Source organism: Sceloporus occidentalis, unplaced genomic scaffold, assembly GCF_023333645.1.
Source record: "Sceloporus occidentalis isolate IW3139 unplaced genomic scaffold, rSceOcc1.0.p SCAF_1, whole genome shotgun sequence".
In the NCBI taxonomy this organism is placed as follows: Eukaryota; Metazoa; Chordata; class Lepidosauria; order Squamata; family Phrynosomatidae; genus Sceloporus; species Sceloporus occidentalis.
The window spans coordinates 148,009,399-148,021,911 of NW_028316981.1; the positions used below are offsets into that span (position 1 = coordinate 148,009,399).

General features: G+C 40.2%; 1 protein-coding gene across 2 annotated transcripts in view; it reads right to left on the reverse strand.

Annotated features, from left to right (window-relative positions):
• Positions 1 to 2,233: 2,233 nt before the first annotated feature.
• AXIN2 (axin 2) overlaps positions 2,234 to 12,513 on the reverse strand; it is a 50,191-nt gene continuing 39,911 nt past the window's right edge. For both annotated transcript variants that reach the window (XM_089540726.1, XM_089540715.1), the window contains exon 11: positions 2,234 to 5,195. In XM_089540726.1, coding sequence (XP_089396852.1) covers positions 5,069 to 5,195 — 127 coding nt within the window. In that variant the 3' untranslated portion in view covers positions 2,234 to 5,068. The remainder of the gene's footprint in view (positions 5,196 to 12,513) is intronic.

The following is a 12,513-nucleotide window of genomic DNA, read 5'->3' on the forward strand; positions in this document are numbered from 1 at the left end:
TTGTGGGACAGTCTGCATTAGAGACTATACAGTGTATTTTTTTAAATGCAACATATTTTATTTATTAATATAACCTAAGAAGTTAAAGAAATGGTTATATCTACCGGGGGGGGGGGGGGGACCTGATCCAGCATTTGTCAAATTCAAATTAGTTGACTTGGAAATCAATCATTTTTGTTCATCTTTCCTTTGATAAGCCGCTTGCCTGAATATATTTTTTTCTGTTATCTTTTTGCATTTATACTGTCAAACACAGAAGTTAGAAGCTCTTTTTCTGCATAAAAAAAGCTCAAGCTCTCTGTGTTCTAACATTCATGAAAGAGCAGCTCCAAATTGGTCCAGAGGTACTGCAAGTTTCCTGCACCATACTGGCCAAGTCAAACTGTCTTCCAGTCTTCCAGGTGCAGAATCAGGACCAATCTTTCTGAAATCTTTCAAGGTAGTGCAATTCTTTGAAACTGACATATTAAGGTGGTATTTAATGATCACCACATCCTACTTATAATCAAAACAGAAGAGAGTTTCAGCTTCTCATTCATTTTTAAAGGACTATTCAAACACCCTTTTATCTCCACTAAACAGCCTGCCATGTATTTGAAGACATTTTATTTTTTGTTTCTACAGACATCCAGGGGGGAAAAAAGAGAGGAACGAAGAAGACGACAACGAAGAAAAGAGAAAGGCGAGTATTTTGGAACACTGATATATAAAGATGCAAAGGCTTATGCAGCAGTGAATGACTTCAAACTGATCCAGACACATTCATCTTCCCAAGAAGAATTAAACTCAGTGTGATTCATTTTAATAGCAGAGGGGAAAAAATACTACTACTGTGCAGTGCTAAGTTCCTAACCTTTGATGGTGGAATAAGGGTATGTGGGGGGGGGGAGAACTTTCTTTCCCCACGTTGTTGAAGTCTGCCTACCCATCTGTTATGTCCAGCTCATCAATTAAGGTGAACTCATGAACTTGAGAATGTGTTTAATAAAGACAGCAACCCATTTAAATGTGGGAAACCGCCTGCAGCTTTATTTTAACTGAGAATTTAGTTCTTAGCCCTGTGTACTCGGCATGAAGTTTTTTCTCATGTGTGGAATGAAGGCTTCTCTACCATACAAAATAATTCCAGGTGCACTTTGTTACTACCTGGATAAGAGCCGAGGGTGGGAAGTGGGGAGCAACAAGCAAGGAAACAATAGGTGCCATTTTTTTTTATTACAAATCAGAAGCATCCTTTACTGTAGAATAAGGGTAATCATCATGGTTGGTAGTCCAGGGAAAGAGGTCTTAGGCAAAAAACTGCAAGTATGTGGACACAGCCTTGTGTGGACCATCAGTGAAGCAGATATTGTCACTAGGGAGAAATTCTCACCTGAACACAAGTGACCACCCACAAATTATATTCCGGTACCAGAAAGAAAAGTACATAACCTTGTAACTCAATGTTGTTATCAAATACTGTTAGACAGGGACTGCCAGCTAAAAATTGTTATAGCTTCTTAGTAAAAGGAGACATTTGTGAATGGAATAGTCTTGTGATTATTAGTATTGGTGGTACCACACTGGTGAGAGTATGGCCTATATACCCTAAAGGCCCCAGGCCCCATCTGATTTTGGAAGCTAAGCAGGGTCAGGTTGGGAGACCGCCAACAAATACCAGGCACTGTAGGTTATGTTTCAGAGGAAGGAACTGGCAAAGCCACCTCTGACTATTCTTTGCCTAAGAAAGCCCTATGAAATTCATGGGGTCACCGTAAATAAGTCTACAGGCGACTTGAAGGCACATACGTATATACTTGTAAGGGGGAGAGAGATTAGGGTAGAGGTTCAGTTGAAAGGGATGCTATTTGTCTTTTATATTCTGTCGAAAAGGCCTTTTATAAGATACAGTTCCTTTGTTAAATCTACTTGAGAAATTGCAGTTTTCAACTTAAAGGTTTTAACTTATAAAACTGTCTGTACCTCCAATTCAGTTTGCTGAAGACAGCTGCCCTGTAGATTATCAGTTTACTCCTACTCCTTGGTAATTATGCCAAGACACATAAAATGTTAACTTAAGCTCTTGCCATTTCCCACATCTTTGCTCCAAGAAGTAAAACACTAAAATAACAACAACAACAACAACAACAACAACAACAACAACAACAGATTTGCTAGAACTTTGGTGTGGGAAACTGCCTGAAAATGCAAAAGGACCCATCAATTAAAAAAAAAACATGAACAAAAGATTAGATTAATTTGAAAAATATAAAAATTTTAATAAAGGCTACATCTCTTAATTACAATAATTATTGTACCAAGTAATTTTTTCTTTAAATGAAACTCTTTATAATGCATAATTTACAGTATAAGTAGAACAAATGTCATGGCAAAAGTCATAAAGTACAAGACTTGTAGTAAAAAGGCATAAAATATATTATACATAAACCCCTTAAACAAACAAGGGAGAGTTTGGACCCTGAACACAGGGCAAAACATGGCATAGTAACACCATGCAGGCACAGGTACTGTACTGATTGAAGGTTTTTTTTTTCCTTAAAAAACACACACACTAGAGATAGTGTATTAATAGTATTTCTTTCCATCACATTTTTCTACACTATATACAGACATACTATACAAAAGAAATGTAAGATTGGCATAGAACACACCAACTAGAACAAAAATATCCAAATTAAGTGTCTTTCTCAGTGTGTGTATGTTGTCCTGTTGTGTTCCACTACACACAGATATGGTACTGTTGTGATGATTTTACAGCTCAGGTCGTACATATTTCAGCCATTGAGTACAATAAGTACAAGGTTTTATAGAGTGGTGGGCCACAGAGGAGGAGAGGATGCTCAAGCCATTTCAGATGAAAACTCAGAAGCCAGATATCTTATCATTTTTACTCAACAAAGGAGCTAAATCGCTTACTCGCCCAAGGCATGCTTAGAAAGCTGTGATGTCATTCCAGACTGGTTTGTCTGGTAGCATGGCAGGCTTTTGGTTTAGCAGAACAAAGACAACACTTATAAGACCACATCAAAAATTATATACTGATGCTACTGGCTGGTGGAGAGGCAAGCTAAACTCTCAGCTAGAAATGTTGGAACAAAATGTCTGGGCTCACCATACAGGGACACCAACATTTCACTCTAATGCAGTGGGGATGTCAGCCTTTCATTTTCCTGATGTTTTGAACTACAGCTCCCAGAATCCAGTGTGGCCAATATTCAGGAATTCTGGGAACAGAGGTCCAAACCCTCTGGAGGGCCAAAGGCTGAGAACCCTACTGGTTTAACAGCCGTTCAATCTAAGATGGGAAACCACATCTTGAGACAGTCTGGGCTATTAATTGCTACAGCAAAATGGAAAGTGTCACTACAAAAAAAGTGACCAAATGTAGGGGTATGCCAAGGGATCTTGTAGCACCTGAAGACCACCTGTATGAAAGAAATTGTAGCATAAGTTTTCATAGACTTGACACAGTTAGTCTAAAAGGTGCTACAAGATCCCTTTGAAAACAAGATTTCTCTGAAAACTGAAAAGGCAATGCCTGTGAATTCTAAATGTAGGAGTGAGGGAACAAGCACACTGTAGCACATGGTGGTGAAGAACATACAATAAAAAAAATCTGGCTATACTTGACAGTGTGAAATTGAACTGGTAAGTTTCATGTACCACTTTTTCTCCTATGTTTGAGATCATCTCCTACACCAAAACTGGTCAATATGAAACTTTGGGTCCCTCACCTGGGATTTTCCACAGGCTGCTTCATTTAGTAAAGATACACAATGGAAACACATAAAGACAGGGAGCAAATATCTATCTATATATAGATAGATATATAGAAAGAGGCAGGTGTATATTATTACCACAGAAACTGAATGACAAGACCCATAAATGGTATTATTATCCTTTGTAGCGGAGATATTATTTAACCCATGAGAACACTGTTAGGTCTGGTGCAGCTGCAGCATTCCCAGTCTCCTATTAATGGTTAAGTAACCAGGAGCCATTGTGGGCCTCACACACTCTTTCCTCCTCTACTCTTGCACTTGAATTTATCCCATTCCTTCTCTACCCCTTTTAGGGCTACCAAGATGGCAGCATTTCTACTGGACCAGTGTGAACATTAACCATTGTGAGCTTCAAAACCAGAATCTGCAGACATAATCTCAAGCAGGTTCATAAACTCTGTTAAAATGAATGGTATATTTAGTTCACTGGTGCTCACTTTTAATACCACAGTCAAGTCCAAATAGGGAATGGGCAGAGGAGGGAGGGAGGGAGGAAAAGTCTGTTGGGTGCTCCTGATTAGCTAATCATTTTTAGGCAATCAAGAGTATTATGTCTGCACCAAGCCTTAGAATCAGAGCAGCATTGATTCAAATATATTCTTCTCTAAAAGAGTAAAAGTATAGGATAATTTTCATTCTCTCTCTTCCTCTCCCATCCTCAGAAATAAAACAACTGGAGAAATGCTGGATATGACATTAATTCCAGTTGGCTTTCTAAGGTAGCAAGAAACAAATGCACTTTTTAATTTTTTTAATCGTTTAGATAGTGGAAATGATGTAAAAAATAAAATATAAAACCAACCTTTTCCTTTACCTCATATCCCCTCTTTTCTCCATTGTTTAAAGCAGCATGTCCATCATTGGACGTAAAGGGGGATAAAACCAGACTGTTCAATAAATATCAATAAGGATTATCATAAGTAAGCTATACACGGTCTTTCTTAGTCCATAGGTATGGGATCCCCAGGAAGCCATATATTATATATGGAAGTCTTTGAAAACATGGGCCGCATCTTCAACAACCAAGAGTGGTCATGTTCTTAATAAATAGTTCAGAGTTCTTAACATCTTGGTACCCAGCGCAACAGTTGTCTATGTTTTTCCCCCTCTAAGGCTGATTTGGCAAAGTCTTCATAGATGTCCACTTATTTATGTTGCTTTTTCTTCATTGGTTCAAACTTTCCTTCAAAAGCTTGATTTGGTAATTGTGTCCAGAGGCTGGCCTCTTTAGCTTATGTCTTCCTAAACACCTTCACACAGGCAAGGCCAGCCAGCCAGCCAGCCAGTCAATCAATCCTCTCAACTTTTCCCAGGATCCTTCCCTCGTACATGGGCAGAACAGCATCGTCATCCCAGATTTCTTCAAAAACTGCACCACAGTCAAACTCATCACTTGCCTTTTTGAAGTAATACCTGGAATCAGTAAGATCAAGAGATGCAAAATAAATGAAAAGCACTTTGGAACAACTATTACATCACCAACCTTTGACACATAGAATTCCATCATAATCATCATTGTTTCTATCCTGAGTTTTTTCCCCCAAATTGGGGCTCAAAGTGGCTTACAATGATTTTTTTTAAAAAAGTTAAAAATCTACATGATATAAAAGTTAAAACACAACTGAACAATCAGAAAAAAATAAAATCAGGTTCAAACATTTATCATTAAAACAGACACACACATCAGCACAACAATTGGCAATATCCAGCACATTGTGTAAGATGGGCTGATTTATATAATCACTCATCAAATGCCTGTTGGAACAGAAAGTCTTTGCTTGTCTGTGAAAAGAAAGTAGGGATTGTGCCAGTCTAATGTCTCCAAAAAGGGAATTCCAAAGCCTGGGAGCAGCTACTGAGAAGGCTGTCTCCTGTGTTCCCACCAGATGTATCTGTGAGGGAGGTGGGCCAAAGAAAAGCCATGTAGGGCTTTAAGGGTCGTAACCACCACTTTTTACTGTGTCCAGAAACAAACTGGCAGCCAGTGGAGCTATTGCAAACATGGGAGATGTGCGCTCCCTGTAGCCAGCACTTGTTAGTAATCTGGCTGTAGCTTTTAGGATCAGTTAAAGTTTCCAAAAACTCTTCAAAGGCAGTCTCACGTAGAGCACATTACAGTAATCCAGCTGGGATGTAACTAAGGTGTGTGTCAGTGAGGCCAGATCTGACATCTCAAGGAAGTACGAGCTTTATTTGTACAAATGTACTCTTGGCCATCACTAAAGCCTGAGTTTCCAGGTTCAGAGCTGAATCCAGGAGCACACCCCAACTGTAGACCTGTGTCTTCAGGGGGAATGCATCCCTATTCCCTGATCTGCCTTTCAACTGATCAGGAGCACCTCCGTCTTATCTGGTTTAAGTTTTATTCTATTTGCCCTCATCCAGTCCATTACTGATGACAGAGACCAGTTTAGGACCAAAGGAGTAACAGAGTAACAAAGCTGGAAAGTAGTAACAGAGTTGGGTGCCATGTGTATAATGATGGCACCGAATCCTAAAACTCCAAATGACCTCTCCCAGTGGTTGCATGTATATGTTTAAACCGCACAGGAGACCGAACTGAACCCTAAGGCCAAGGGCATTTCATATAAAAATCCAATAACTCCCCCCACACTTCTTTTCATGTTTCCATATAAAACTATGGGTATATCCACTTGCTTTTTGTCACTAACATGCATCTAGATCTCCCCAAAAGGCATTCAGTTCCCTCTTAAAGCCAAGCCAACCACATTGCGTGTTCAAATTACCATAGACTGACATTTGCTTTGGGAGAGATTATGGAGCACTACCTTGATATTTGAAAGTGACACATCATAGCAAGATAAAAGCCAATATAAAACAAATAGCCTCTCTATGTCTTAGGATATTTCTTAGTCATCCTTAGAAATCCATTCCAAGGCAAATGACCCAAAATGCTGCTGAAAAAACTGTATCTGTGTTAAGTGAACCCTGTCTAGGATGTAATGGAAAGTCACATTAATTCCCAGCATTGTATGTCCTTGAGCCCATCCCATGTCACTCACTGCTTCAGAAGTACTGTGCATCAAGAAGTGGATCATATGGAGAGCCGTATGACAAAACGTTTATTTTTACATTACTTACTATCATTGGCATAGGCTGTGTTGTTGTTTTGTAACAGCACATTTGATGTTGTGTTCTGTCTGTTAGACAGCAAAAGTTCAACTCTTAGTCTATTACACAGACTAAAGTAAAGGCAATGAGCAAGAGCAGGGAACCTTTCAAAGTATCTGAGTGAAGACTAATAAAGATGGTAGGAAGGGAAGACCTCAGCATTGTCAGTTAACACAAGTTGTCTTGAAGGAACTATGCTGATGGAAATGGTGTGACTCATAATTCTGCTTTCTGTGGTCACAAAATATACTAAATGGTGAATTGAAAGAATCAAAGGAGTTCACACCTTCAGATATGCTGCTCAGAGACCTTCAAGTAAACATCTGACTAGTTTTATCTTTAGAACCAACAAGAATCACCCCACTATCACAGCTCAATTACATGTCTGTATATCCATTCTTCTTGAACATGCCCATACATCCATTCTTCTGAAAAGGAACTGTGCAGACTTTGAACACCTTACTCCAATGGACAATTTAAAATATTCAATATAACCCAATAGATGGAAGAGGGAAATACTGGTGCCTTATGCCCAAGTCAGGAGGGGAGGCAATTGTGCTTTTTGGAACCATTATGTGCACTTTGTAACCACAAGGAGATTATAGCAGACATATGACTCAAAAATAATAATGATGACCAGAAAACTTTTGGCTCTTCCTTCAATTTCTAATAATGCTTACAATCTTCCCTTATATCATTTGTGGGACCGGCACCACTGATTTCATTAACAGACTCATTTTCCCTATGAGGACTGACCCTGAACTGCCTCCAGGGCCCACAGAAATGGTTCAATTGCCAGTATCCCAAAAATATACAAAATACCAGTTAAAGCAGCTGAACAACTAAGGAGAAAAGTTTAGGAAAATGAAGAGCACAAGTAATTTCATTGTACACATCCATAAAGGCATCTTCAGGACATGTCTTTAAAGTTTAAAATGTAAACCATTTATAGATCCTGGCAATGGGAGTATTGAGTTCTCCCCGGCCAACGCATCAAGAAAATAAAAATTCAAAACAATCCTCATTGTTTCTGACTTAGGCTCATGGCTAAACCATTTACCATTTAGGAATTTCTATTAAAAGGGGAGTCGGAGAAAGTTGCATGGTGTAAAATTGGGAACATTTCATTTTAATTTTTATGTGGCTGCGGGTGAAAAATCTCTTAACTGCAGACACTTTACAGAACAGAACATCAGAAGAGACCATACACTTTTTAAAAAAAAGAAAGAAAGAAAAGAAAAGCTGTGTCCATTCTCATCTGTTTCCTAGTGGCCCTTACGTAATGAGCAATCTTGGCTTAAAGTGCAATATTTGACACAGAAAGGTCAGGCAGCAGTGTCTTGCTTTCCCTTTCTTTGGCTTGGGATTGTTAGATCACGAAGCCGATGCTCATGCAGACAAAAAAGTGCCCCTTCCCCTCTTGTGTCAAACAGTAAGGACCCCTCTATTATCCTGAATTAGACCGTTCAGCTTTTGATTAAAGGTTCCTTTTATGCCCCTTCCAGCATTCTTCCTTCTCAGGCTGCTTAATTGCATATGCACAAAATGAAGGCCTTCCATTCAGAGGTTAGCATTTAGGGAGCCTGCTTGTCTACTACCACACATACTCACTCTCTCTCTCTCTCTCTCACACACACACACACCCCAAGCTAATCTCTCTTCCCCCCCCCCCAGATGCTCTGCCACCCAATCACCAGGAAAAAAAATGGGGGGGGGGGATCTAACGAAACATCCCTTGGTTTTACACACACACACACACAAACACACTTTTATAAGGAGGCAGCTTGCCACAGGCTAAAAAATTACCATTTTTATCCATATGAGCTAAAAAAGGGAATTCCACCTCTCCCCAAACCAAACGCATTTTCTCTTTCTAAAGATGCTTGCTTGCTGGTAGTCAAGTACAGTGGGCCCTTAGTATCCACTGGGGTTTGGTTCCAGAACCCCCATGGATACCAAAATCCATGGATGTTCAAGTCCTATGAATACAAAGGCTTAGTAACATGGTGTCCCTTATGTAAAATGGCAAAAGCAAGGTTTGCTTTTTGGAATTTATATATTTTTTAAAAATATTTTCAAGCCCTGGATGGTTGAATCTGTAGATAAAGAATCCGTGGATACAGAGGGCTAACTGTACCAGCTTTGCTTTGGTATTTAAAACCTCAGAACATGCCAATGAAAGGGTTTTATTAAGAAAAAAAATCCTCCAGCTTTGATTAGGGAGACAACAACACAACTCTTATTAGTCAAGTTAGATAGGGGGGAAAGTTTTGTGATACATCTTCCTCCCTCCCATTTTTTCCCGCCACTTTCAGATGAAGTTGTGAGCGTTAACAAAATCCATTTCAGGCCAAGGTTTGTCTACTGCAGCCCAGGCCCGCTTTGCAGACCCACAACCAAAGCACAATGAAACTTCCTTCTCCAATCCCTCCAGTTAGCAGGCCAATGGAGGGGGCCTTTGGAGAGAAAGGAGGAAAAAAGGAGGAAAAAATGTTGAACGAGGCACAAAAGGACTTTCGCTGGGTTTTATCTGCTCTTTTCCAAGAGGATAAACAGCTGTAGCAATAACTTCCCCCTTGATCTTCAACTCTGGCAGCACTGACAAAATTCTTTGTTTGAACGCCACATTTTATTTCTTGGGGGAGGAAGGGCGAAGGGAAGGAGGAGAGCTCCACACGCTGTGACCTTTTCCATAACTGCAACCTTATTTCTCCAAAAGAGGGGGAAAAGGAGAAAATGGGGAGGGGAAGAGGGTGTGTGGGTGTGTGTGTGCATGGGAGAGAGAATGCAAACTAATATCTCCCCCCCCCCCCAACCTCTTAAAAACACATCAGGAGGTCCTTATTTGCTCATAGACATGAATTCTCCCCTGAAACACATCTATTTAAATGTGGCAATTTTGGCTTTGTTTCCCACTACCTCGCCCTTGGCCTGCTCCCCTCCTCTTCTACATCTGGCACCCATACAGTCTACAAGGCTTGGCATTAACTGTCCCTCCCCCCCCCCCCAAAAAAAAAAAACCCATATACACACACATACCTTTTTCTTTTCTTTTTTTACTACTGCAGTGTTACCCAACACTACCCACTATGTGTGTACGGAGGGGAGGGTGAGCAAGCATACACTCTTAAGCCCTTTTTTCCCCAAAAGAAAGAAAGATGCATACCTAAACCTCAAATGCATGCTGGATTCTCTCTCACTGAGTGTACCCAAGAGAAACCCGAGGTACCTGTGTTGCAAACTAACTCATTCAATAAAGGATTTTGAGTGTCAAGCATTTATGCATGTCTTTGTGTGTTAAAATGAAAGGCAAAGGCTTCAAAGCCATGCTTATTAAGTGTGCCTTAGAACAAAATCAATGCCAGATGTGACCAGAGAGACCAGCTCGTCCTTCCCTAAGCAATCCTGCTACTCGGGGGCAGTATGGCCCTCTTCCCTGAAGGTCACCTGCAGTTTCATTCGAAGTCCAGCCAATTTTTTTTTAAAAAATCAAAGCTTAGATCAAAATGATTCCCTGGGGGAGAAACACTAGATAATTACTTTCACCTTGTGTCTGTTCAAGATTTTTAAAAAACGGTGATGGGTCTGAGCTTCTTTTGTACACATGGGTCCAAAAAAAGGTGAAGAAAAGAAAACCATGCACTCAAAAAGTGTCCCTCATTATGAGTCACTTTAAAATAGTCTAATAATTACAGAATGTCATGGAACAAACAGAAATACCTGTGGAGTCCTTTAAGAACCCAGAAAGTATAAGACCAAAGCTAAGCATACTTTGTGGCATCCTAAGACTTTTCTAGATCAGTCGCTCCCAAACTTTGGTCCTCTGGGTGTTTGCGATCTTGACTCCCAGAAGCCCTAGCCAATCTGGCCAATGGTCAGGAATGCTGAGAGCTGAAGTCCAAAACCCCTGGAGGACTGAAGTTTGGGAACCGCTGTTCAGAGTGGTTCAGAGATCTCCAGTCTGCCACCAGGAAAGAGGATTCTTTATCGATAGAATGCACACACATCACATCACCACCATAGACAGATCACAGATTGGGCCACAGAGCTGTCATTTCTAAATGTTAGACTCAGAAATACATGTGTCATATATCAATACCTTACTTTCCACATGAGAATATTCTTAGTTCCAGAAAGACTAACAGTTAAGGCTCCAGGGTAAGCAACAGGGCACCCAACCTCTACCAGAGAGAAATTTCAATCTAAGTATTGGTTTATACAATCCTTATATAGCAGTTGCCACCAGAAACCAAAATGGTGCACAGACACCTGCTCACTGAGATAACCTATGAATGCATCTATTGATATCTAGGGATAGGCCTTCATGTATTTACATTTATCACATGCTTCTCATCAGGTACAAGCAGCCCCTCCAAAGCAGTTCACAGCCATATTAAAAACACAACATCAATAAAAAGAAATATTCACAGACTGAAAGCCAACAACAGTGAAAAGTTCCATAAAAACGAAATGAAACTTTGCGAGCAATGCTAAGACACACTGAAAAGCTGAGCAAATAAAAAAGATCTTTTGCCTGGTGCCAAAATGATAAGAGCCAGCCCCAGGCAAGCTTTCCTGGAGAGCACGTTCCAAAGGCAGGGAGCCAAGAAAGAGAGAAGGCCCAATCCTAGATTCCCTGCTTGCCTCAAATCAGATGACAAAAAGGATCTGCAAAAAGAAGCGAGGAACTTTATAGCTCTGAGGCAGGCCCTCCCTTTATAAAACAGGAACACACTTTTCAGGGGTAGATTTTCCAGAGCAAAACTGCAAGCCTTTAGAGTTCAATTTTCATTGTAAAGCCAATGTGACCTCCAGTGGCAAAGCTTGGGGCAGTGTGAGCACAAACCATACCAAACAATTCCCAAAATCCAAGCTAAGAGAAATCATATTCAGTTCTTACAGTAAACCATACGTTTGTGTAATTGGTTCAACTTCCACAATTTTTTCCCATACAGCTTAGAAGCTCTGGCAAAAATTCAGTTGCACAAGAGCAATGCAGGCTGGAAAATATAGAGAGCTTGGAAGTTTGAAAGGCTAGCAAAAGGCAAGGAGAAGAGACAGGAAACAGCAGCTATACAACTAATACAGTGGTTGTGCTGTGAAATGAAGCTTTGCCCATTCCTATCTGCCTTTAGAGCACTCATTGCTGCTCATTCATTTTCTCAAGCTACTCTCATCTGTCATGAGGGCCAGATACATTTACACCTGGCTTAACTTGAAAATTAATGCTTGGGCATTTGATTGCAAGAGGCACATTTTCCAAATACACAAAGCTCACTAAGAGGAAGCTGGAGAAGTTCACACTTTGACTAAAGAAATGAAGTGCCAGCTTTATGAGAGGGATAATCCTAAAAGCTGGCCCAAATCTGTACTATAATCATGCCCTGCTGATTCTATTCACCATCCAAAACTGTCTTCCTAATACTAACATACAGAATACATTTAACTTTATAGAACTCACTGCTCTATCCAGTTCACAACACTCTTGGTGAAACTGCACCTTTCTCCAAACTGTTTGCTCACAGTACTTTGAATAAGTACCACCCTACATATAACAATATTCAGAATTGGCCATTTCCTTTCCTGAATTAGATTACAA